Genomic DNA, 27,203 nt, shown 5'->3' on the forward strand with positions numbered 1-27,203 from the left:
GGACAGATACTGAAGCTGAAGTTCAAATATTTTGGCCACCTAATGCAAAGAGAAAAGTCACTGGAAAAGACTCTGATGCTGGGAAAGATTGAAGGCAAAAGGAGAAGGGGATGGCAGAGGATGAGATGGCTAGATAGCATCACCGATGCAATGAATATGAACCTGAGCATACTCCGGGAGAGAGCGGAGGACAGGAAGGCCTGGCGTGCTATGGTCCATGGGGTCATGAAGAGTTGGACACGACTTAACGACTGAACAACAACAACCAACCTTGGGGGTTCCCCTAACCCTTCTGATTATGCCTTCTTGTCAGTGGTGCCATTTTGGGTTCCATGGCCTGGAGAAAGTGGATAGACAGCATTTTTCGCCCTCATAATACTAGAACCGGGAGTCATCCCATGAAGCACTTTGGTGGGAGATTCAGGGCAGATAAAAGGAAGGACTTCTTCACAGAGCGCATAGTTAAACTATGGAATTCTTTACCACAGGATGTTGTGATGGCCACCAATTTGGATGGCTTTAAAAGGGGGTCGGACAAATTCCTGGAGGAAAAGGCTATCAATGGCTACTAGTCCTGCTCGCTATATGCTACCTCCGGTATCAGAGGCTGTGAGTTGCACCAGTTGCCAGGGAACATGGGCAGGAGGGTGCTGTTGCACTCCTGTCCTGCTTATGGGTTTCCAGTTGACAGCTGGTTGGCCACTGTGTGAACAGGATGCTGGACTAGATGGACCCTTGGTCTGATCCAGCAGGGCTCTTCTTATGTTCTTATGTACATAAGGATTCACATTCACCTCTTGAGTTTTGGAAGGGAATGTTGGTATTGGGCTATTACCTGCACACTGCAAATGCACAGTAGCTGAAGCGAATGATTAAATAACGGCTTTGAGCATGTACAGAGTGCTTTCCCCTTAATGCAGCCTTCTCTAACCTGGTGCCCTCCAGATGTTTAGGACGTCAACTCCCATCAGCTCCAGCCAGCATGGCTAATGGTCAGGAATTCTGGGAGTTGTAGTCCAAACTTCTGGAGGGCACCAACTTGGAGACCGCCGCAAACTACGAAGCAAACTGCAAGAAGTCCCCCGCAGGTCTGGGATTAGAAAGACCTGTTTTTGTTAATTATCCACCATCCTTATTGCGTTTGATCTTCGAAGCTGTACAATCAGGTTCCACGAGAAGGGACAGCTCATGGCTGGGGGCGGAGCCAACTTCCCAAAGTGGGCGGGGCGCGGCGGCGGCGCCGCCCCAGCCTCTCGAGGGAGCAATTTCGCCTTCTGGAGACGCGTGTCCTTTAAGGCAGCCCGTAGCGTCACGTGGCTTCACCTGGGCTCAGGTGAGGGAGGGGCCCCGGACGCCGTTCACCTGGCTGGGCAGGTAATGCCAAGGCGGGGCCGGGGAGAACTATTCCCGGGGGGGGGAGAAGGGATCCCCGTGGGGCTGAGGGCAGGCGAGCGCGCCCCCAGGGACGCCTGAGTGGGCTGGGGCGGCCCCGACCTCCCTCTGGAAGGACCAGGCCCTGCCCAGGTGTGAAGGGCGGCACCACCCCCTCGACGCCTCCTCGCCCCTTGACTTCCGCCCGGGCTGCGCCCCGTCCCCGGTCGTTGGGTGGTTCACCCCCCCCAGCCCCCCCGGGAGTCTCCCTCGTTTATGAGCGGAGGGCATGAAAACCTGGCCGAGGCGTGCCACTTGCATGGAGGCCCCCTCCCCACGCTGAGCTACAGGTAATCCGGTGGGTGTTTGTTTTGGGTTTTCGCTTATACAAAAATAAGGAACTGCCCTTTTCACCCCCGATCCTCTGCACGATTAATCGAGGCCCTATCGATTTCATGCGGAACTTTCTCTCAAACACGCACGTTTAGGGGGGTTGCAGGTTTAAATGTACAAGATCATCCATGGTCTTTGGTTCTGGGAGCCGATTTAGTCTGACATGACGCCCTCTCTCAAGAGTCCGGATTTGACTGCTTGTCGCCCCACCACCTTTTCAGATGAGATGACCGCAAGTGCTGTTGATTTCACTGGGGTTACTCTTGAGTATGAATGTTCAGGTTTGCATTGTTGGCGTAGAGCTTTATTGATGTCTTCGGTTTGGAAGATCAGCTAGCCTGATGCAGGACTGTCTGAACATCGGTTCCTGGTACTTCTACAACCCACCCCATAGTAGTGCTATTAGCTGCTACTCAATCTACCCAATCCAGATTACCAGCACCCCTTAGTATATTTGCACGCTTGCTGTCTCTCTCTCTAGGAGCAAGCCTATAGCTTTCCTTAAATCACAACTGTGGCCCCTAAAATATGTTTACTCCAGTTCTCTAAAGCATAGAGTCTACCATTTGGGACCACCTTGCTTGTTTGGGGATTGAAGGGCTGGAAGGAGAAAAAAGGATGTTAAGGGACAACTCATCTGTATACGCTTACATTACAAAAGTGTACAGCCATGGCCCTACAAGGCAAACAGTCATTTGTGCATTCTGCCAGCTCCATTTTGGTTATTTTATTTACAAAAGCAGTGTGGCCATAGTCATAGCAGTAGTGACCTGGACAGTAACTGGAATTATGTGTGTGTGGGGGGGGGGGGAGCAATTTGCTCAAGGATTTTTAAAAAATGCCAAATGGCAGGGATGGTTTGATCTGATCATTCCAAATGGGATCCGATAGTGAGATCTTGTGTTTGTTTAACACATACTTATCTGCCTTGTTCCCTGATTTGGAAGTCACCCCCTTGTGCAGCAGTGCGGAATACTGGCTGTAAAACTTAACTGTTCTGACTGTCAAGGCCACCCTCCCTTAAGCCTCACTTCTTAAGCTGCACCTTGTTACTCTTGCAAAGCCCTTAACTGCCATCATGCATTCATGTTCTTCTGGATTTTCCTGCATCTGTATCTAATTGTTGCTAGAAATGGAGCTGGTAAAGGGGTTCTCTACTCAAACAGCCTTTCTACACACAGATCCTAGGAAAGGCCTATTTCTTCTGAAGTTCTCCCATTTTATCAGCATTGATTGGTATATTACGCTTCAGTATGTAAAGTCAGTTTAATTGGCCTTCCACAACCTAGTGCTCTCCAGAAGTCTTGGACCACAACTCCTAGCATTCCTGATCATTGGCCATACTGGCTGGGGCTGCTGGGAGTATACGTCCTAAACATCTGGAGGGCACCTGGTTGGGGAAGGCTGGTCTAAATCCTTATCCATTCCAGCTGCACAGTACCCTTCTACAGCAGGTGACAGTGAGGGCTGGCCCCTCCATTGAGCAGAATGAGGCAACCACCTCAGGTGGTGAATGCTGGGATGTGGAGGAAGGGCTGTGGAAGCCCCACTGGCCATTTCCATCTGTTGGAGGACAGAGCTGCATGTGCCATGCATCCTACCCTGTGCCCCCTAAGCTGCCCTCGGGGCGGGGGGGGGGGGGCTATTCTGTTGCCAGTGCTGAAGTTCGACTCAAATGCCAGTTTTTTTACTGTTGAATTGGGGGTGGGGATTTGTTCTTCACCTCAGGCAGCAAAATCTCTTGAACCAGCCCTGCTTTTTTTCACTTATATGGGATAAGAAAACTTGGATGCTAGTTAGAAACATTTTAAAGGTAGCTAACGACAAAATGTAAATAAAGAAAACATTAAAATTGTATGAATGCAACAGAAAACAAACTATAGTAGCGATGTTAGCCAATTGGTCAAATGATTTCTTATACTCATGTTGTAATTTTAAACATACTTACTAGGGAGTAATCCCCATTAAACACAGTGCAACTTGTTTCTGAGTAAAGACGGATAGGTTTGCACTGTTGGTGAATTGGCCGTTCAAGCCCCTCTGGGCGGAGTGCAGCACAGAGGGCTCACAGAGAAGCCCGTTTCTCACTTCTGTAAGCCTTAGCTCTGAAGGTAGTGGAATCCAGAGCAGGGCCTTGCTCTTGGAACCTGGGAGCAGGAATAGCAGGCATCAGGGTTGTGTGTGTGTACCACAACAGCACTGTGCAAGTGTGGAAATTAATACTCTGTGCACAACTGAATGTACGGAGTGTCTCAACTTTCATATGTTTTTAGCCCTCAAGGCTGTGAAAATAGGTTTGAAGGTGTGTCTGGCAAAACATAACAATCCAGTTGAGAGATTGTCCATGAAATGTCTTGCATTTTTTAAAGGCCTTAAAATAAATACATAAATAAATAAATCAGCGCTTGCTCCATTTTAACCAATCCTTCTTTTGTCACAACTTTGCTGCCTTTCTTCTCTCCCCCCCCCCCCAGTCCCCACATGACATACTTGCAGGAACTTCCCCCAAGAAGGTGGAATGAATTCTGTATTTTTTTTGTTTTAATCGTGCAAAGTAGACAAATATATGTACATCCACTTAATTTATAAAGGCTTCCTTGGAACAGAGTTTGGATTACCTAGATGCAAAATTTTCAGGGTCCTATCTTTTGCACACAGTACATGCAGCTCTAACTTTAATCCTTAGTCTGTTGATGGAGGACTTGGTTGTCTGTCAGTACGTGCAGAATACAGGTGGTCAGGAGTGGATCCGAGGCTTTCTCAGGTTGCAGTCCTATGCATGTCTAGTTAGAAGTAACTCCCACTGAATTCAGTGTTGCTTACTCCCAGGTAAGGGTGGATTGGATTGCAGCCTTAGTCTATTTACAGACCATTTGTCCCTATATCAAAATATTTTCTCCTTGGATCATTCTGCTCTCCCTCAGGGGTCATGCAAGGGTTCAGAACTTGCAGGCCACTTGCAGCCTGCAAAGCTGGCAGGACCCCTCCTCCTTTTCCCTACAGCCCAGCTGATCTCACTGGGGGACAGGAGATACTTTCACCTCCCCACACACACAAACACGCACACATCCATGATCCCTAGTTCTCAACAGACAGAAAGGGGAGATTTAAGCTTCCCCGCCCCTACATGCTGAGGTGTGTGGTGTGGGTGGGAGTGCCTGTTGAAGTACTCGCATACATATGCACCCCCAAGCCAGCAAGAGATGTGCGTGTGTACACACACTTATATACAAATATGCATACCCCAGTCAGATGTGGGAGCTGAAAAGATTGTGCACTCCTGCTTTAGAGACTGAGGTTGACAGCTTCATCATGGCATCCCCAAGTCTTCTCTAAGAAACAATGGGTCATGCCTAACATTTGGAGATTTTCAACATGTAATAGCCAGTGTGCCAGAGGCAGTGTGATGTTGTGGATAGAAGAAACCTAGGAGAGCCACTGCCAGGCTGATGGGGTTCACACAATGTGCTAACCCACGCTCAGTGATTGAGTGTGGGTTGTTGTTGAACCATGGGTTAGTGTGTTGACACAACCCAGGACATTTTCCACAGAGTGGCATGTTAACCATGCAGTGGTTAACTTATTTTTCTCGAACGCGCCGCCATGAGTGAATTACTTGTCTTTTGGCTAGCCAGGCCACCACAGCAGCCGTTATGTGACTAGCTACATCCTCCATAGGAGCTGTTTTGTGGTGGTGCCCACAGTTTCTCAAACGTGCCCATGGGTCCAAAAAGGTTGGGGACACCTATTGTAAACATTGGCACATAAAACTCCAATATCATAACAACTTTGCTTCCATTGGGGGATTGGACCCAATTTGAAGTGCTGGCATTGACTTCCAAGCTCTCAGTGGGCTGGAACCAGGATATCTTCACCACCACCTTGAATATGGACCTACCCGTTCACTTGGGTCTTCATCTGAGATCCTGTTCCATGTCCCCTCATGATCCAAAGTGGGCAGCTGTACAGGATACGGCCTTCTCTGAGGTTGTGCCCTACTTGGTCTCTAGAATTTCCTTTCCTGAAAACCCTGTTTGACTCCATCACTCCTGTCCTTCAGGCATTTCGTGAAGACGTTGCTATTCCAGAGCATGTTTGGAAATGGACAGACTGTGTGTTCTGATAGTGCATAATCTTATCTCCCTGCTGGGTTTGCATTTGGAGGATGTTTCTGAATGTTAGGTTGGGGGGGCGTTAGCGCTTGGTTGATTTTTAACACTTGGTGTGGTGGTGTGTTTACATTGCGCTGGCTGCCTTGGACATCCAAGTGACAGAGATGCAGGATGTAAGTGTTCTGTGCCTGCCCTCCCTGCCTCCAAACCAGGTTCTATCACCCATTTGCACAGTCTTGCAGGTATGGCCTATGGGACAGAGGAGCTCTGCAACAGCAAGTGATCCTTAGAGGAACAGAGGCTGCCATGCAGCGTGGGTAGATGGCTCTCATGGGCAGCAGACAATTGGGTATGATTAAAAGAGGCAGACGGATCAGGTCCACTCTCAATCCACTAGGAAGCTCTCCGGCTTAAGCATCTTGCACGCCTGCAGTCATATTTCAGCGAGGCATGTACAAGAAAACATCCCAGGGGTTGATGTTCTACATTAATTGCTGAGGCAGAGGGTTACCTTTGGATTGCCTGCCTCAAGCACCAAAATGGCTTTGTTTGGTCTAGTGGAAGAACTCAGGTTGTGTTTACTCTGTGATCTAATGAAAATGAAAGTTCTGCTTCCCACCATTAACTGGAAGAGAGAGGTGGTGGTGTTTTTTTAACTTTAACTTCTCAGTGAACCCAACCAGGGATTTCCTGGCTGCGTTAAGTCACTGCAACGTTACTTCTTTACTTTGCAAAAGGAGCATTCTTTGTTTTTGTCAATGTGCTTATGGACAATGATACCCCAGAGAACCTTTGGCCTGGAGAATCCAGGGAAGGCATAGGCTGGGTGGTACTGGAACTTCCTGGCCCTCTTGAGCATCATAAACCTTCCGTGGAACGTCTAGGTGGAGCATGTTGTGCCAGCCTTGCTTAATCAAAACATCATCGCTTTCTTGTCCCATCACAATGGTACAAGATCAGCCAAGGATAATCTTATTTTGGTTATTCCATATCGAAATGACCAGCTTGGGGATTGTCTCGGTCAGGAATGGCTGGCTGGGTGGCCTCCTAAAACACCTTCATTTGGCCCCTAGAAGCCCCAGGGGATATAGAAGGGGAACTAGTTAATGCTTTCATATGTGAAGAAATGAAGCACAAACACACCCATGATTCTTTGCATGTGCCGTTTATTGTATTGCTGTCTCTGGCATGTTCTACAAAGGCAAAGTACCGCAGCCATCTAGCCTCTTGAAGGTCTTTCAGGAAGTGCATTCTTTCCCCAGTGTGAGTCCCCTCCCCAGACTGATGACCTGATAGCATCCGAGCTCATGTGCTCCATGCTTGGGAAGCTCTTGCTGTTTACTTAATGCTGACTAGAGCCTGAACATCTCCGAGAGGTTGGGGGGTGGGGGAGGAATGACACTAGAATCTGGAGAACACAGTGCAATATTTCCCAAACACTGATCGCGGAGGCATGCTGATTTTTCTTCCTGAATTAAAGTTGGAGGCACTTGGCTCTTAGGCCAGAAAAAGCTTTACTTTTTAATGTGTTAACGAGTAGGAATTGCCCTTAGTTTCCCTGCGTTTCTGCATGAGTTGATATTCTGAGTGATGATGAATGGAAGGGATGAGTCCAGGGTGAGGTCTCGTGCAGAGGTGCAAGAGGCAGCTGATGCTGGGCCAAGACATTTTGCTGCCTGAAGCAGAACACTGTATGACACCTGCTCTTCTCCCCACCCACCCCACACACACAAGCATGCTAGGCTGCCACTTTTAGAATGGCTGCCACAGGCAGCTGCATGGCCAAGGCATCCAGAACCGCACACTGGACGCCCCCCAACCCACCTTCCCTGCTCCACAGCAGGAAAGATTGGCAGGGGGCTTCTTTGGCTGCTGCTCGGTGAAGGCACTTGGCATCTCTGCAGAGCATGTGCCAAGCTGGCAGGAGCAACATCCCAGCAACCGCAGTCTTTGATTTGGCTACTTAGACCAGCCGAGAAATGGTTGACCCCCTTGGCCAAATTGCTTCTAAAACCCTATTGATTTCAACATCATTCATTAGAATTCCCAGCAATTGCAGTAAATCATTTACATTTAAACCAAAGTGATGTCTGCAGCTGACTGGATCTTGTAAATAATTCAGAACTATTACTGTTGGGTTGTACTGAATTATAAATACTTGAGCAAGCTCCTTACTCACACCGCCCCGCATTCTGACTTCCTGTCTCACTTCCGTTCTAGAGGCAGACCATGCGTTGGCGTTTTTCTCCTCTTATAATCCTAGAACCCAGAGGGGTCATCCCATGAAGCTGATTGGTGGGGGATTCAGGACAGATAAAAAGGAAGGACTTCTTCACACAGCGCATAGTTAAACTATGGGATTCGCTACCACAAGATGACATGATGGCCACCAATTTGGATAGCTTTAAACGGGGATGAGACATATTCCTGGAGGATAAGGCTATCTACCGATGGCTACTAGTCCTGATGGCTCTCTGCTACCTGCAGTATCAGAGGCAGCGAGTCTATGTACATCAGTTGCTAGGGAACATGGGCGGGAGGGTGCTGTTACTCTCACGTCCTGCTTGTGGGTTTCCTGTGGGCACCTGGTTGGCCACCATGTGAACAGAATTCTGGATGAGATGGACCTTTGGTCCAATCCAGCAGGGCTCCTCTTATATTCTTATGACAGTAAAGGAAGCAAGAGAGGAGATCTGAGTGCATGAGCGGAGGAGGGAGCACAGAGCTCATTCATACAGCACCATGCCATTGTTCGGCCTTATGTCTGAACTGGTCCAGTATTTCTTAATAGCTTCACATTATCCATCCGTGTTAGCAGCAACCCATGCAAGATGTAACATTCTTGCCTTGGCCACTGTTTGACTGAGTGATCGTCATCATATAAAGAAAGTGAGGTGGTTGACCGCTGATAGGCCTCTAAAGCTGTTGGGGTAATAGGCAGGGACATCTGACAGAAACGCTCTGGCATTCCTTGTGCATGCAGAAAGGGGCTGGTTGTTTTATGATAACCTCTGAATCTTTGTCTTAAGCAAGCAAGCTTTGAAACCCTCCCTGAACATATGCATGAATATCAGGGCCAGCCCTACCACTGGGCAGAGTGAGACAACTGCCCCAGGCAGCTGATTTGGGGCATCATGAAAGGAAAACAAATCGCTAATTATTTGATTTATTGTATCTTTGCTGCCAAGAGAGATGGGGTTGGGGGACACTTGTGGGATTTTCTGCTTCCGTACCAGAACAACTTGACTACCCTTGGGTGCTATGCACCATGACTTGTGAGTTTGTGTTTGTGTAGTGGGGGCAGCGGGGTGTATGTGTCAATTTTCTGTTCCACTTCAGGCAACAAAATGTCTTGGGCTGGCCCTGCATGTGGCGCTACCTTTCTCCCCACCCTCAAAGCCCTCTTAAACTATCTTTTCCATGTTTGGCCTTTGGCTTATCCCCTCATTAGGATGACCACTTACACATTGCCAAAGAAGGTGGCACAGGTTTGCATAAAGCACCTAGGTACTAATTTATATGTATTAGTGTACATTTGGAAATAATAACTATCATTTAAATAGCAATACAATACATCACATTATAGTGGGAAGACTGTGACCAGGTAACCTTTGTATCTGCTGTACAGGTGCTAATTGTGGGTGGGCAACTTCAAGGCCCTTGGTCCCCCTCCTTATTGTTCTTTATCTTTAAACCAGACTTGGACCAGACAAACCTTCAAACAGAGGACTGCCCTCTGTAAAGTAGGACACATAGTCACCATGCCTCTCAATTCCAACTCTAATCTATGTCACTGCACTTGTCCCCATTGTTCTTGTCAGGTATCCCTTTTGTCCCTGCTGAACTTCAATAGCCAAATCAAAACACAGACAAGAGGCTTCTATCTAGGACTCTTTAATCCTTTTACTTCAATGGGTCATACAGATGCTAATTGTCAGTAACTCACAGTCTACAAAGGAGAAGCCTTCAGGGAGTTCAAAGGGAAACCAGGAAGGTTGAAAGTTGCCTACCATTTGAGAAAAGGTGGGCGCACTTTCCTAACTTAAGGGATGGGGAGGGATCTCCCTCTGCCTCGTGAGGTATCTACGTGTAGCTGTTCCCACCAGGCCAGTCGGGCAGATCGCCTTAGCTCCACCCCTGCCATCTCTGTCTTGGCCCTGCGTCTGCACCTAAGAATTCAGGCTGTCCAAGCCCCACCTCTCCCTGTTCACTATCTCACCAGGGGCGGGGGTGAAGAGAGGCTCTCTCCATCCAGCTATTGGACTATTGAAACCTGGACTATTGAAACCTGAAGAGGTTGTCTCTCCCTGTCTGGAAGAGTCTGGGAAAGTTCCTCCCCCACGTTTTGCGGTTCCTCTTTGGAATCTGAGCTACTCTGCCACTGCCTATGCTCAGAGGCACCCCTGACAGTTCTTTCCCTAATCTTGGGAGATACATACATGATTCAAATTACCCTGAAATGTATAGTCTGAGGAGCCAAATTTAAATATTCTACATAAATATCCTTGTCTCTTTCTCCCCCTCTCCTTCCCCATTGCCTATTTTAGATTTTAAGTTCCTTGGGAACAGGAACCTGCCTATCTTTGCCCATGTCACTCTGCAATGTGTCAGATATGCTGATAGCTGTATCTAAACAGAATCTGTGCTTGCTTAGAGCTCTTCTTCTGAATCAACTGATGGTTCAACTCTTCATTTTTACCCAAAAAAGTGTTTTTTGTCTCTGTGGGCATAGGGTCCTCTGAAATGGACGAAGCAGCTGCTTAGTGTCTCGATTAATCCCAAGGAAGGCAAGACAAAAGGTAAATAATTCAAAAGAAGTTGTGGGTGGGGAGGAAAGATGGGAGGTATAAAACGAACCAGGAAGTCTGTATGTGCTGTGCTCTAAAGACCCCTGAAATTCTCCCCTTGGGCAGTCCTGTTCCTGCCCTGCGAAAAGCTGAATTCCTAGCCCTATACAAATGAGGCAGAAGGAGCTAATTTGCATGATTTCTCTTATCTTGTGTAACTCTTTTGTGTTTATTGTTTTGCATAACTCTATTCTGGTTTTGCCAAGAATGGGGAGGGGCAAGGTGCTATGCGCAATACCAAAGTGCCGCCTCCATCCTTGACCACTGCAAATCTTGTTCAGCCACCTTCTGAGCCTTTGGCAGGAATTGGACTTCTAGATCAGGACAGTGGAGGCGTCTATCAGTGAGGTGGTGAATCTGCTCCAAGTTCCAGTCAGTACTCTGAGTTTGCACCTTGGATGGCTCCTTTAGAGTTCTGACTGAAACCTGGAGTGGGTTCACTGCCCCACTGACATCGGAGCCACCAGCCTCCACTGGGTCAGGATTCTAAGGTGTTTCCTGCTGCAGCTGCACACATCCCTTCCAAAAGCTGTGCTTAAAAGTTGGGAACTCTCTGGAGCAGAACTGGGCTGCAGCTGGAAAGCAAACCTGGCAATCATCCTCCTTTCCCTCCCATAAGGGCTAGAAACTTGCTAAAGGAAGAAGGCAGAGTTTCCCAGGAAGCTGAACTCTGCACCTGATGTGACATTCTGTGCTTCTGCAGCATTGCAGCATGCATGCAGCCTTTGGGGGGGGGGGAAATCTGATGCCTCCCATTTGATTATTTGGAGCTTTATGCCATACTTAAAGACTCTGTTAGATGCCACAGGACTCGGTTTCATCTTATACATATATGCCAAGGATGGGGAATGTGTGGCCCTCCAGATTGCAGCTAACATCAACTCTCACCATTGGCTATGCTGGCTAGGGCTGATGGGAGTTGCAGTTCACTAGCAACTGGAAGGCCCCATGCCTACTATATGCAATGCTGTAGGATGAGCGGACTGGGGTGGTTCCTCTCCGATGCCCAAAGTCTCTCAAATTTGTCAGTGTGTGGCCACAGTCCTGGATGGCTGGATCACCCTGAGACATAGGGTAGAGGAGGAAACAGGACCAAGGTACAGTGAACTAGACAGAACTAACAAGCACACAGCCGTTCCCTGTTAAGGCAGGTTTCCTATGTGCGATCAGTGGTGTAATGGAGCCAGGGCTCCCAGGGATGCAGCAGCTGCACTTTTGTATTTGCAGGGACACTGATGGCATCTGCCACCCATCTCAGTCTTCCCTGCTCCCTCTGAGCTTAGATGAAACCCTCACGGTGGGCTAGTTCGCATGATCACAGCTGGGGAAATAAGCCACGGTGGCTTATTTCCCATGCTGCTGTGCATGCTGGTCACATGCTGGGGGGATTAGTGCAGCTTGCTGTGTCATGTAAACCCAGCCCATGGGTTCTGGGTGGCTTGTGAACCACGGCAACAAATCACGCTGGCCAGGTTCACACGACACAACAAGCCACAATGCTGAGGGTAATTACGCTGACCCCTCTAGCATGTCACCACCATGCGCAAGATGGTTAATAAGCCACCTTGGCTTATTAACCACCCTGCGATCGTACAAACCAGGTCAGTACCTGGGGGGTGGAATAGATGTTTCCAGCAACAATATATTGTTCCCTGTTGGAATGGAAAGTATTTTGGGGTGGATTGGTCTGGATGGGCAATTAAGACCTGCTAGCCTTACAAAGCAGGCCTGTTGATATGGATCAACACAGCTGCCTGCATTGTTGGACTCTCCTTGGGGACGTGGCTATGGGGACTGTCACGAATCTGCACTTCCAGATTCACCACTGCACCATTGTGTGTGAATACTTGCCTGCCTGCCCACCCTTGGAGCTGTAAGTGGGATCTACAAGAAAGTTGTGCAAAGAAGAGAGGGTTACGTGTAGGTCAGAGAAGCACTGGGATTCAGAATCGGCTGTAGTCAATGCCTTTTCCAAGCCCGGCTATAAGCTCCTTTCTTGATCCTTGCACCCCTCTGACCCACGCACGTTCCTCTTTGCTTTGTGTGATTTTTGTGTGGATCCTGCCTGGCAGTACAAATAACACAGAATGGAAAGGGCCTTGTAGAGTGTAGAGAAGAGTCTTGATGTGGGAGAGGGTCTTGATCTCTTCCTCTTCTGGTGCTACTGCTCAGGTTATCTGGTCCAATGTGGAGAGAAAGAGAGAGAGAGAATTTTTTTTGTGCCTGTTCCTTTCCCACCCCAAAATCAGGAGTCTAAAGGGTGGCAAGTCATGCTTGGAATGAGACCAGGGCATTGCCAACAGCTAAGCAACTACCATCAGCCTGCTCAAGATGTTGCTGTCCCCCAGAGGATCCACTCCCCCAAGGTGAGCAACATTAGCCTGGAGGTGTTCAGCGGCTCCAGCCCTGAGCTCAAGGAGACCCGCAAGCTAGCCCGGGACAGGAAAGCCTGCAAACTCAATTCCAAAGACTCCAATGGGAGGGAGGGCGAAACCATCACCTTCATTCCAGCCACAGCAGGAACTCCCCAGCCCCCATGCTGCTCCACTCTATCCCAAGCCTGGAGTGCTTACAAAGCTGTCTTCTGCTGCATCGTGACATGCGGAGGCTGCTTCAGGGACTGCCGGCCCAGGGTCTCATATTCGTACAATGAGACGTTGACGGAGGAAGGGAAGAACTGGGAGCACAACGGCCGCCTGCCCAACAGTCCTGCCAGTAGCTCCCCCAGCGGAAAGAATGGGAGCCAAACCAAAAAGAGCACCGTGGGCAGCAGTTTCAGCTACCCGGACGTGAAACTGAAAGGGATCCCAGTTTTTCCCAACCAGAGCCCCAGCTCCCGCACAGACACTGATTCATGCTACAAGGAGCCTCTGTCAGAAAAGGTCTCCCAGAACAGTGTGGAGAAGCAGCCTCCCCCCAGTAGCCACCGAAGCTCTGAGGAACACTATTCCTTCCACGAGGATTTTGAGATCGGGGAGCAAAATAGCTCCATGTCCAGCCAGCAGATTGACTACTTGATCTTCCAGAAACTGACCGAGCTCTTCAGCGTCCACCAGATCGACGAGTTGGCCAAATGTACATCAGACACAGTCTTCCTGGAGAAGACCAACAAGATCTCGGACCTCATCAACAGCATCACTCAGGACTATCACCTGGATGAGCAGGATGCTGAATGTAGGCTGGTCCGGGGGATCATACGCATCAGCACACGCAAAAGCAGAGCCCGACCCCGTGTTGCTGCCCCAACCCTCCCGAGCCAGGAGGAGAACACGAACCGAGGCAATCCACCCGACAGCGGCAATGAGACCATGTTGGCATCCATGGTCACTAGTGAAGAAGGTATGTATGTACCTCTGCTCCGTGTGGAGTTCAAAAGGGCAGGGGAAATGGTACAGCAAAGCAGCAGCCCCAACAATCAAGGGGTCAGAATGCCTCTTTTGCAAGGGAAGCCTATAACAATTGGGGTGCTTGGAGGTGGGGGGAGAGAGAACAAACCAAAATGGGGGGGGAGACACTGTAGGGCAGGGGTGAACAACTTATGCAGGTCTGTGGACCAATTGCTAGCCCCAGCTGTACCCCTCCCTGCCACTTCCGAAATTGCCGCCACGCCGATGAATTTGCCAGTGAAATTTGATGGTGCGGCAGCAGCCAAAAAGCAGTGGTTTCTCTTTAAAACAAGGTGCGTGCACTCCACGCACCATGTTTCAAAGAATAATTGCAGCCTTTTTGCTGCTGCTACCAAATTTCAGTGATGGCGACAGTGGGGGGCACAAAAAAGCTAGGGACACCACATGTTGCCCACCCCTGCTGTCGGGGCTTAAAATTGTGAATGAGGGGAGGAGAATTTTTCTCCCAAAATTCTAATATTATAAGAGAGAGGATCACTCAGTCAATCTGGGGTTTGGCAGAGGGTCAGGATGAACAAAAGGAAGTACTCTTCATGTAGCTCATAATTAACTTTTACAATTCACTGATGCAAGTTGAAGAGTCTCAACTTCAAGTATAAGCTGGTGGGATCTGAGCTAGTGGTAACTGACCAAGAAAGAGATCTTGGGGTTGTGGTGGACAGCTCAATGAAGATGTCAACCCAGTGTGCAGCAGCTGTGAAAAAAGGGAAATTGCATGTTATGGATAATTTAAAAAGGAATTGAAAATAAAACTGCCAAGATCATACTCCCCTTATACAAATCTATGGTGCGACCACATCTAGAATACTGTGTACAGTTCTGGTCACTCCACCTCAAAAAAGATATTGTAGAGTTGGAAAAAGTGCAGAAAAGAGCAATTAAAATGATCAAGGGCTGGAGTAACTCCCCTATGTGGAAAATTTGCAGCAGCTAGGATTGTTTAGCTCAGTAAAAAGGCGAGTAAGGGGGGACATGATAGAGGTGTACAAAATTATGCATGGTATGGAGAAAGCGGCCTGGGAGGCATTTTTCTTCCTCTCATAATACTAGAACCCAATTGGGTCATCCCATGAAGCTGATTGGTGGGAGATTCAGGACAGATAAAAGGGAGGACTTCTTCATGCAAAGCATAGTTAAACTATGGAATTCGCTACCACAAGACGTGGTGACGACCACCAATTTGGATGGCTTTAAAAGGGGATTGGACAAATTCATGGAGGATAAGGCCATCAATGGCTACATGCTCCTTCTGATATCAGTGGCAGTATGCCTATGTACACCAGTTGCTGGGGAACATGGGTGGGAGGGTGTTGTTGCACTCATGTCCTGCTTGTGGGTTTCCCCACAGGCAGCTGGTTGGCCACTGTGTGAACAGAGTGCTGGACTAGATGGACCCTTGGTCTGATCCAGCATGGCCCATCTTATGTTCTTAAGGTGGGGTAATGCTTAAGGCAGGGGAGGGAAGACTTCAAATGTTTTTCTTCCCCTTTCTTGGGCACTTTAAAATGGGTGAGCAAACTTTGGCATGGCAGGATCTACTTTGTGTTTTACTGGAACACTGAGGTCCACCCACCTGATCCAGGCAGGAAGTAGCGAGGGATAGACATACACTTAGAATGAAGGGACAAGGTGCCTCTGAACGCATTCTTAGTCTAAGAATTTGTTTTCACTACCAGAAGTGAACTGAGTTTACACAAAAATCCACTCCTAGTTACCCCAGACTTCATATCAGCAGCCTAATTTAGGGGATGAAAGCTGTTTAGTCATTGCAGTTGTTAGACAATTAGGAATCAGAAGTCCTTGCCAAGCTACTGCAAATCTCCCAGAGATTTACCAGTATTTCCTGATCTACTTTCTGCCCACGTAAGGTACAGGCAAAGGTACCTTCACAGAGGAAGCATTACAGGTCTTTCTGTTTCAGGCGAAAACTCTGCTTTCCGCCAGTTTCTTTCTTCACATACAACCCTGGATCAAGAGCACACGCACCACACCCTGCTTTGAGCGGGCTGTCCACTGTATTCCCCGCCACACCAGGCACCTGGCATATTTATGTATTCCAAAGTCCATTTGACTTTTCTTTTTAAAATCTTTGTTTGCAAGTTGTTGGGTTTTTGTTTTGTGTTTCAACTCATAAGCGGGGAGCCAGCAGTCTGGATGCAACCTGCCTGGCCTGCAGTTACCCTTCTCCTCCCATGCAGTTTAGATTGAAAAAAGCCCCCCACTGGATCTTTGGATGCATCGTGAGTCTCTTCCAAAAAAAGAGGGAGAGCAAAAGGCAAGCAATGGCCAAAGCTCAAAAAGGACATATCCTTACCGCACAAGTTCAGCAATTTAAACCTTAAAACCAAAATCGATAGGTAAATGATCTTTACAAAGTAGGCCCTCACCCTATTTTCTTGAGGTATGCTTTGTAAACACACCAACAATGGATACTGTTGTGGCCCCAGCAATCCCAGGGAACCAAACTAGAAGTGACATGGGAGAACTCTATATATATTAGGGTGGCCACTTGAAAATTGCCAAAAAAAGAGGACACCCATTTGCATAACATTTTCAGATGCTAATTTATATGTATAGATTTAAATTTAGAAAGACCAACTATAATTTAAATAGAAATACAACACATCTCACCATAGTTTAGAAGACTGTGAGCAGGTGACTGGTATGCCTGCCTGCGCTGGTCTGCTGCCCAGATGCTGTTGATGGGCAGCTTCAAGGCCCAGCTCTTCCTTCTGATGGTTCTTTATCTTTAAACTAGACTTGGACTGGACAGGCCTTCAACATAGAGGACAGTCCTCTGGCAGCTCTTCAGATAGGACTGGCCTTTGTAAAAGAGGACATCTGGCTCACCTGTTTTGTTTTTTTAAAAAATGAATTACAGCCATGGGGAAGGAAAGTGGAATTTGGAAGATACCTGTGTGTATGGTTTGCCCTGAGGAGCAAGTAGCAGCTTCAGTGGGACCCTTTTCAGCGGCAGTACAATGCCGGTGTGGAAGAAGGGGAGGATTAACTACTGCTGCTTTCTTTTTAACAACACAAAAGGGGAGAGAATAACCAGACACAAAGGGGGACAGGGGCTCCTGGATTTCTCGTAGTTGTGCCATCAGCTGTGCTTCCCCTCATCCCCCTGCTGAAATTCACTCTTCAGCACAGCTCTTAAAACTGTAGGACCTCCTCTGTCCTCTGCTTGGTCATCCTAGAGACAGAAAAGGAGACAGAAAGACATGTGCAATGTGTTCTAAAATTAGGTCCCCGGCTGCACATTCAGGATTAAAAGTGGATCCTGAGTGGGGAAAGATGTCTTGTGGACCATTCTGGGTGTGACAAACATCTGGAGTCGTGAAAGTCCAGGGAGCAGTTTTACTCTAGGGCGGTCCTTCTCAGATTTGCTCAACTTGGGAGAGCCCCTTTCTAAAATCAAACCCCCAAACTGATCTCCCACCATCTACAAACTGGAGAGGGTTCAGAGGAGGGCAACAAAGATGATCAAGGGACTGGAAACAAAGCCCTATGAAGAGAGACTGAAAGAACTGGGCATGTTTAGCCTTGAGAAGAGAAGACTGAGGGGAGATAGGATAGCGTTCTTCAAGTATTTGAAAGGTTGTCACAGAGAGGAAGGCCAGGATCTCTTCTTGATTATCCCAGAGTGCAGGACACAGAATAATGGGCCCAAGTGACAGGAAGCCAGATTCCGGCTGAACATCAGGAAAAACTTCCTGACCGTTAGAGCAATACGACAATGGAACCAATTCCCTAGGGAGGTGGTGGGCTCTCCCACACTGGAGGCGTTCAAGACAAGGCTGGACAGCCATCTGTCAGGGATGCTCTGACTAGGATTCCTGCATTGAGCAGGGGGTTGGACTCGATGGCCTTATAGGCCCCTTCCAACCCTACTATTCTATGATTCTATGATTCTGTACCCTGTGGGTAAGAACATAAGAGCCCTGTTGGATCAGACCAAAGGCCCATCTAGTCCAGTGTTCTGTTCGCACAGTGATCAACCAGATGCTCGTGGGAAGCCCATCCCATGGGAAGCCCATGAGCACAATAGCACCCCCCACTCCCTAGCAACTGGCCTTGAGTGGCATAGTGCCTCTAAGACTAGAGGACTTTATCGCCATGATGACCAATGGCCATTGAGAGCCCTGTCCTCCATGCTTGTGTCTGCATGCAGACCTCCCGGGTGCCCTTGTACCTGTGTCAGCCACTCTTGTGTGTGACGATCTGGGAGGTGGGAGTAGCTGAGGAGAAGGTTGTTGGGCAAAAGAAGGCCCTGTCTGCCCCAGCAGTGTCCCTTTCCCACCCCAGAACTTCATGGTTCCTTCCCCTTAGGACAGTATTTCGCCCCGGGTTGCTCTTGCAAAAGGCAGTGGCAGCTGCACTGCTAAACCCTCGACTGGCAGGATAGTATCGATGCCTGCTCGTCATGGTGGCGATATGCAGAATCGGAGGTACCATGTCTCAAAGCCAGTGGAGGCTGGTAGCTCCGATGCCACTGGGGCAATGAATCCACCCTAGGTGCCAGTCAGAACTCCAGAGGTTCTCTCCAAGGCCTAAGGAAGCTCCTTTAGACCTTGGAGGGCTCTCTTACCACTCTGAGTGCTTCTGACTGAAACCCGCAGCGGATGCCCCGCCCCACTGACATTGGAGTCGCCAGCCTCCACTGCTCAATACCAGTTGCTGGGAGGAATAGTGGGAGAGGTCTCCTGTCTTGATGCCAGCCCTCTCCAACCTGGTCCCCTCCAGATGTGTTGGACTGTGACTGCCATCCTTCCCAGCCAGCCTACATATCCCCTGTGCCTGTGTCGTTCTGCAGGCCCGCCCACCCTGTTGGAGTTTACTGTTCGTCAGTGTTGCTGTGGCCCCCTTCATGTGGGACGCCTGGTGCCATTGCCCCTCCTTAAAAAGGGGGGTCTCCTGCCATGTGGTGGGGGCCATCGGAAAGGGCTGAATTCATGGCGGCCTTTGCAGCCAACACTCCCACACAAGCGGCGAAGACATCGCTGCTCCAGCAAGCCTGAGTTGGACTCCAGCTTACTCTGGAGTCCTCCAGACAACCACTTGATTCCCAGCACTCAGGTCGCAAAACACAAGCTGGGGGAAAGATGGCTGCCTCTGTTCTTTGCGTATACTTTCCTTAGGGAGACCAAATAAGCATGGGAGGCGGGCAAAGGGGGAGCCTTGTCTCTCGCCACACCACCGCATGACCCTGTGTGCCATCGGTAGCTTTTTACTTGGGATTGCGTGATAAATAAGATGTTTTTGATGTGCAAAGGGCGCCTAGGGTGGGCTCTGTCTTAGCCACTGGGTCTGAGCATGAGGGGAATAGGCAGACCTGGGACACTTGAGCCAAACTCTCAGGTTGGCCCTGGTTTTGCTATCCACGTTTCTTTCACTTGGCCTCGGTCTTCCACCTGCAAAATGGGGATAATGGCAACTTAATTTGCAGGATGGTTATGAGAATGAACGGAAGAGAGAAGGTGGGTTATAAACTTTTAAAAAATGCAAGTCTTGCTTGCATAAGGGCCTGGGTCCAATCGAGGGCGGTAGCGTTTGCATAATGGCTAGCGAACTGGCTCCCCTCTCAGCCGTTCAAACCTGGCTTTGTCACCAAGTGTCACACATCAGGAAGCAGTGACTGGCTGCAGCTCCCCACCACCTGTGTTAAATGTGTGCCTGCATGAAATGTGTAGTGCTTTTGCTGCCTTCACGCACTTGGGTGTATGCCCAAGATATGTGTACATGAAATGCCCTTGTGTGGATAGGACCGCATGTCCTTCAAATCTCAACCTTTTTTGTTATTTATCTTCCAGACCTGTCTGTTCAGATATCTGTAGAAACCACGGCAGATATGAAAGCCAGGAACATGAGGCATGGAGCATACAGCATTGCAGGTAAAGTTTACTTCACAGAGTAAACTTTGTTGTTACTGTTTTGGCCGTTCAATAGCTCATCCTTTCCCAACCTGATGCCCTCCAGATGTGTCGGACTCCAAGTCCCATCATTCCCAGCCAGTGTGCTCCTGTCCTCTAGTAGTTTGCAACAGCACTGGAATGATTGACAACTTATTTGTTTGAACATATCTATAAGCCGCTTTTCAGAGCAATGCCCTTGCAAAGCGACAAACATCAAAAGGAATGATACAGATACAGTAGATATGTAGGCATATAAGAAACGTGTATACGCCATAAAAAGAAAACTGCCCTGGCTAAAGGTTTATAGTATAAAAGAAAGCTGCTCTAATTAAGTCATTCACAGCATTCATTAAAAGGCAACTAAGGGCACAATCCTATGCATATTTAGACAGAGAAAAGGCCGACCAATGCTGGCTGGGGCATGCTGGGAGTTGTAGGCCTTTTTTCTGTCTAAATATGCATAGGATTGCGCCCCAAGAGCTCTTCAAGGCTCACTTAAACGCCTGTACTGAAGGAGGAAGGTGTAAGTCAATTAGAAGGGACTTCCACATCTGTGGGGGGCCACCACTGAGAAGGCCAGGCCCTTTGCGCTTGCCAGCCTAACCCACACAAGCAGGACCTCTGAGACAGACCTTAATATATGGGCAGGATTGTACTCATAGAGGCATTCCTTTAGATAACCTGCTCCCAAACAAGTTAAGGCTTAAAGGTTAACACCAGCATTTTAAATTGAGGCTGGAAATGTACTGGTAGCTTTGTTTTCCTGCCCCCCACCCCACCCTCTTTGATTATCATGGTAGGCCACTTTGCAGCTGGATCTTCTTACAGACATTCTTTCAGTGCTATTTATGATGAGGGAAAGGAGAATGCCTAAGTTGGAGGGGGACTGTAGCAACTGGTTTTACACAAGTCCTTGTTTTTGCATGTTTGACTTGTTTTCAGTGATTGTATGATCATACCTTTTCTTTTTACATTAAAGCAAAGTAAAATACCTAATGAGTGAATGAAACAAATTTAGACAGCGCTTCTCTTTAAACTTAATAGTGCCTTAGCACTCCCTCCCCACTCCGCCCCCATCTCCCAAGCACAATACACCTTTCTGGCTATGGGCCTACTGACTTGTATAATGTATGCAAAATCTATTTTGTAACGTTATTCTCTTTCTGCTAGCCATGGAGAGAGGCAAAGTACTGTACAAGGTATGGAAGCTCTGCTCTCGTTCCTGGAAGTGGTGCTCCATGCTCTGTTGGTTTCTGAGGTTTCTCAAGGCGTTGCCTGTGCATTTTCAAGCCGGTTTACACAGCCCTAAGGGCTAGGAACTTGCTCTTGGTTTTTTAAATGCAGCTGAGATTCTCCAGATCCTGAATTCTCTCCTTCAGTAACGGTTTCCATACAAGCAGAATGCTTGGGAGATGGGAAGTGAGTGTGTGTGTGTGCGCTGGGGGGGCCTCTAGAAATTGGGATGGCTGTTGTTGCTCTATGGAGGGCAGGCTGTGATCTTGAAAAGAGAATCTACCAGGTTAAGTGTGTTGCAAAGAATCTCAGGTTTCAGTTCTTACTAAAAGGCAGGTTCTAGCCCTCATGGCTGCAGTCTTTTTCAGAGGGCTCCACTGCTTGGATTATGGGGGGGTGGCCATATACCTGTTCCCCTTTCCATAGATGCATATGTTTCCTTCTTCCCCTTTCCCAGGTACTTTCAAACAGGGGTGGGCAAACTTCAGGATTGGAGGATCTACTCCTTTTTTACCATGAGGTCCACCAACCTGACATACACTTAGAATAAAGGGACAGGATGCCTCTAAGTCACAGGTGGGCAGACTTCAGGCTTGTTGGATCTACTTGGTTGAATAATTAGAACCCCAAGATCCTCCAGCCGGAGCCAGGTGTAAAAAAAACAGAATTGAAGAACAGGCTGCCTCTGAGCCTAGGAATTTATTTTCAGTATCAGAACTGAACCCAGTTCTCCATCCTTTCACACACAAGTTCACTCCTAGTTGCCCCATGCTTCCTTGATTTCAACCTAATTTAGCTAGCAACAGTTATATTGTTTCTACATTTAAATAATTGGGAGCTGGAAACCCTTGCCAATCTATGGCAAGTCATCCAGAGATCTGCCCACCCCTACTTTAAGAAGATGCCATAGTCCCATGTGGCTCTCTGTCTCTGTCTCTCCTCTTTCTCCTCTCTAACCATCTGCCTCTTGTTCTTAGGGTTGCAGTGATTGCCACATGCAACGTCATTGGTGTGCCTTAGCTATGCTTTAGGGCAGGGGTGGGCAACTTGCAGCCCTCCAGTGCTTTTTGGCTTACCACTCCCATCAGCCCTCATCAGCAGAACCCAGAGGTGCCAACCCTCTGGCCTGCAGGCCTGATCCAGCCCACGGGACGCCCCAATACAGCCCATACAGCCTCTTGGGGTTCCTCCTGGGGGCGGGGCTTAGTCGGCAAGCTCCACCCCCTGGAGGAATCCCCTCGGAGGTCATCTCCCACTGCTGTCTCCAATCAGAGAGAGAAACGGGGATGTGGAGCGGCCTGGGTGTCTTTCTCTCTGCTAGGAGGAGGCACAGTTCCGTGCCTTCTTCCAGCACAAAGAAAAAAAGGAGGTGACATCATTGGGTGGGGCCACAGCCACTGGCATCATCCAGCCCCCATCCCAAAATAGTTCTGCATCCCTGGCATAGTTAATGTAAGGGCTGATGTGAGTCATAGACCAAAACATCTGGAGGGCTGCAAGCTGCCTACGCCTGCTTTAGGGATACTTGACCCTTAATGAAGTTTGAGAGCACCTAGAATAGCTTGTAGTCGAGCTATGCTCTCTAAGCTCGATGCAAGAATGGCCAGGTGCAGTTCTTTGGTTTTATGTGGGATCTTGGGTTAGTTATAAACAGGGCTGTGATTCTTCCACGCATTCACGATTACAATGTATGAGCACGAGCTTTGGTTGAGAATGTTGGCCTTAATTTCTTTATTTTTGAAGTGAGCCCTGAGCTTCTGTGGTTACAAAGGGACGTTTAAAAACATGCCATGAGATCTCGGTCAGCAGTGTGTTGATCAAGACTTCTGTAGTCTGTTGGGCTTTCGTGCTCTTTCTTTATGGCAAGCAGAAACAGGATTTTTAAAAATTACAAATCTATTAAACAAAGCGTACATAAATACAGACAGATTCAGTTTTCTACATCATGATTTTTGAGTCCAATAAATTATGAATGGATGCCATTTTGGGGGTCGAGGGGTATTTATGTTGTATGCCCATTATTTTGGCAGACCAGGTCTGTTGATTTTGTGCCGTTCCAAATGCCTTTTCATCCCCGTGGGTGGAGAAGGGGGTTTCCAGCATCTGGCTCATACGATTTTTACTGCAGCTAGACGTGTTTGCAAACGCTGTCATATTTGTGCCCTCTAATGGCCTTTCCTGAGCTGGCGCCTTCCAGATATGTTGGACTACAACTCCCATCACTGCTAGACAGCATGGGCAGGGTGATTTGTATTGCAACACAACTGGGGCACCAGGTTGGGGAAGGCTGCCTTATTACAATAGTCTTCGAAATGTCAGCCTTTCAGAGGAACTTAAAACAAAGCCAATTTGCACCGCTCTGTTTCCAGAATTGTCAAATAAATAAATAAATAAATAGCACAGAACTTCCATTCTTTTGGTGCAGATTGTAATACAGCCCTGGTTATAGTATCTAGCTTATCTTCTGAGTGTGTATTTGCCAGGCTTTGTATCTTATGTATATAATCCAATATGAGCTTTTAAAAAAATTCTTCTTTTTCCTCCTCCACCCCAAGGACATCCACTGAGCACAGGCTCTTCTTTCCAGGACACAGAGACTGACTCTTCTGGGACCCCTCTACTTAAAGTATATTGCTGAGAAAATGGACCTGGGGATCATGCGTTAGGCAATGAGGCGAGTTCCCCTTTTGTAAATGATGAGTACGCTGCCACTTTATTTTGCTCAATATTAAAAGTTCAACTTGCCTCGTTTTAACTTGCGTTTTAAGCGAGCCTCACAAACGGGTGATGGAGATGTAGTCTAGTAGCAAAACGACGGGAAAAGGCTGGCAGCATCACCAAGAGGCAGTGCTTTCCACGGTTTGCCCAGTTTGCAATTTTTCAAGTTTGATTCTGCTGTAAATGTGCCTTCAGATGGCCAGCTGGTGCATTTTTTACTCTTTCCTGAGTGACTTTCATCTCTTCCAGTGCTAGAGATGTTAACTGACATTATGTAGCAACCACAATGGCTTTTTGCACATGCCTTTCGATGTGATCATTCCAAAGGACTTCACGACTCATGCCAAGCGATATCCCACATTTTGACCTTAAATGTGTTGGTCAGTGCTTGGAGGCTTGTTTCCGCAGCTGCAACTTCTGTGGATGCCATGCTGGGCCCAAAAGTGCTTCATCTGTGCTTTGGATGGACTGCAGCGAGAGAGAAACTGAGTGAGGACAAGTCAGTCTCCAAGCAACATGCAATCTCAGGCCATCTTCCAGCAGTTTCCAACTAAGTTAACCCAAGACAGTTGGTATTGGCTGCAAACAAACTGGCCAAAACATGACTTTGTGTGGATCGCTGGTCAATTGTTGTAGAATGTTGTTTCACTTAACTGCCAACCATCACCCAGAGTCAGAAATCAAGGTTGCAGACCACAAGCAACTAAAATGAGTTGTCAGTTGCAACTGTAAACCATGGGACTTGGCTTCAAGGGTAATTGTTGGTTCCTTATTTTTCTAACTTTATTCCTCACCAAGTGTCTTAAGTCTTGCAGATAAGAGAAGAAACAGTTGTATAACCAAGCAGATTATAGCTTTCACTGTAATTTCTAGGCCTCACAATGCTATTTGGAAATGCCCCCTGATAAGTTTGTTATGGGGAGAAACAAGGACTTTAGGATGAGTAGGTAGGACTTCACAAGGTATCTAGAGGGGGACATCTAACTTCAAATTCAAACTGGTTTGAAACCTGTTGTAAGTGTCTTATCTCCTCTTGAAGGACAATGGGAATTGTAGTTTGGGGCAATTCTTTTAGCAGTCCTCATCTGTTCACAAAAATAATATACCCAGGGATCCTTGGTTGGAACCCATGTACAGTTAAAACCAGTTTGAAACTGGTTTTAAAGTTGTAGTGCAAATGTGCGAGAGAGCTCCTGCCAAAGTACACCTCTCTCAGAGCTGTGCTTTCAGCTTTGCGCCTCAAGTCATGTGGCTTCTACTTAAGCGGCAGAAGAGTTTGAGTTGTAAATGGAAGTGTTCTGCAACTGCTCTGGGTAATCTCACCCACGTCTTGGCTTCAACTCCACTGTACAGTGGTCTCTGGAGTTGTGTCTGCCCATTATCTCATCTTTCTCAGCACTGCTTGAGCAGTAGAATTACTTCAGCCTACAAAATAAGTTGCCATTACTGTAAAGACCAAATGTACAAAATACCAAATGTACATATTGCTGCTATAACAATGCAGCATTAAGGTGGAGATTGGGTTCTTGTCTTATGGATATCCCTTCCCCCAATCCAAGAGGGGCTCTCTGCGTGCCTGCAAAGCGCAGGGCAATGGGAGGGGAGGTCTTTCTGGCAACAGCTGTGCAGTAAGATTGTTACTGGAGCTGCTGCCCTAGAGCTGGGGTGTTGCACCCGAAGCTCACAGACCAAGTCCGGCCCACCTGGGTTCCCCATATGGCCACACTCCCTTCCCATGGCCCCACCTGCTTTCCCACTGCTGCCAATCATTGGGTGGTTTCCCGGCTTTTGCACAGTTTTTTCCCCATCTGAAAGATTGAAATGCCTCTCCTAAAGCTTGGTTACTAGCGGTAAGAGCTTTAAACTAAAATAGGCTGGTATTTTTGGCCCTCCCCTTTTGTCTCAGCCTCGTACCTTTTGCCTTCAGTCCCACCCACCGCAGAATGCAGCCCCGAAGAGCCTGTTGACCATCACCTAACCCCTTCAGTGTGCTTGAGCTCATGGGAAAGCGATTTGCGATAGTAGCGTAATTTTTTAAGATCCTGCTTTCATAATTGCTTTCATAATCCTAGCTGGGAAGGAAGAGCATGCTAGGGTGATGTGAGCAATGCAAACCATGGCCACAGTCCAGAGCTCCATAACTCTGCATACTGTTTTGGAGCTCTTGGAATTGTGTTTGTGTTGTGCGGCAGGAGCAGGAGAGAACATGTAGCCCTCCTTCTCTTTCCCCCGCATCCCTCAGTTGTATCTCAGACCAAAAGATCAGCACAGTCAAATTCCCATTCTCTTCTCTTGCTCTCCACCACTGAGGCCTTGCCGGATGGGGACCCACGCCTTGCATTTCTTCCCCTACGTAAGGCAGCAGGGAAATTCTCCAACCCATCAGGTTCATTCCTACAACGGACAACCTTTTGGTGACTCACCATTCACTTCTCCACGCTTTAAATTTGGACTTGATCACTGCTGGTATATAATTCCCCCCCGCCCCGCCCTTTCAATGTGCACTCTTTGTTGGAAATAACACACTGGGTTGCATGAGGATGTTACGGTGCTGATTTCTGGAGTGTGCCGGTCTCTCTACTGAAATCTTCATCACCTCTTGTCGCTTCTCTGTTCTGCATTTTTCTGTCTGGGATGAACCTTGGCCTGCTTGGAGGGATGGTTTGGAAATGCCAGGTGAGGCAGGGAGGGGAGCTGTTACTGAAACATAAGTTACTTTGATTCCTGCTGTGCCTTAGCTTTTTAAAAAAGAGCAAATGAACCCTGCTTGTTTAAAAATGCAGAGGGTTTAGGGTTTTCTTTGTCTAAAGCTTCCCGTCTTCCACACATACAAAGGAGCTAATTTAATCTAAAGCAACTCCCCCCCCCCCGCTGGGGATGATGGGAGGATATTGGGTTGGGGGAGACAACAGGATGAACTAAAGGATGGCAATAGGAAAGAGTTAAGATTCTGCCTTTTGTAAATAAGGACATTACTTTTGCAGGGTGTTCTAATAGTTGCTTCTGGCTCTACTTGAAAATAAAAATTGGAACATGAGTCTGAGCGTGTGTGTTTCCTAAATCACAAGAGGAGCATTGTCTCACATGAAGGGGTGTAGCCCATCCAGGCCGTTATTGTCTACTCCAGGGGTGTCGAACCCATTTGAGCCTGAGGGCTGAATTCGATCTTGAAGAAGCTCTTGGGGGCCTAATTTTGGTAGTGGGTGG

General features: G+C 48.0%; 1 protein-coding gene across 5 annotated transcripts; it reads left to right on the top strand.

The window, feature by feature from the left end:
• Window positions 1-1,209: 1,209 nt before the first annotated feature.
• Window positions 1,210-27,032, top strand: KDF1 (keratinocyte differentiation factor 1). Of its 5 annotated transcripts, none has more exons than XM_084815772.1 (5): window positions 1,210-1,333; window positions 10,609-10,675; window positions 12,973-14,062; window positions 19,944-20,024; window positions 23,834-27,032. In XM_084815772.1, the coding sequence occupies exons 3-5, from the start codon at window positions 12,994-12,996 to the stop codon at window positions 23,914-23,916; spliced, it is 1,233 nt and encodes a 410-aa protein (XP_084671898.1). In that variant the 5' UTR covers window positions 1,210-1,333; window positions 10,609-10,675; window positions 12,973-12,993; the 3' UTR covers window positions 23,917-27,032. The 5 variants fall into 5 exon arrangements, with proteins under 5 accessions (XP_084671898.1, XP_084671894.1, XP_084671896.1 ...); XM_084815768.1 differs by having other exon boundaries at window positions 1,215-1,374; XM_084815770.1 differs by having other exon boundaries at window positions 1,332-1,374; window positions 12,896-14,062.
• The last annotated feature ends 171 nt before the right edge of the window (window positions 27,033-27,203 follow it).

Source organism: Heloderma suspectum, chromosome 10, assembly GCF_057233095.1.
Source record: "Heloderma suspectum isolate Gila_16-S chromosome 10, 16-S_ref, whole genome shotgun sequence".
NCBI classification, from domain to species: domain Eukaryota; kingdom Metazoa; phylum Chordata; class Lepidosauria; order Squamata; family Helodermatidae; genus Heloderma; species Heloderma suspectum.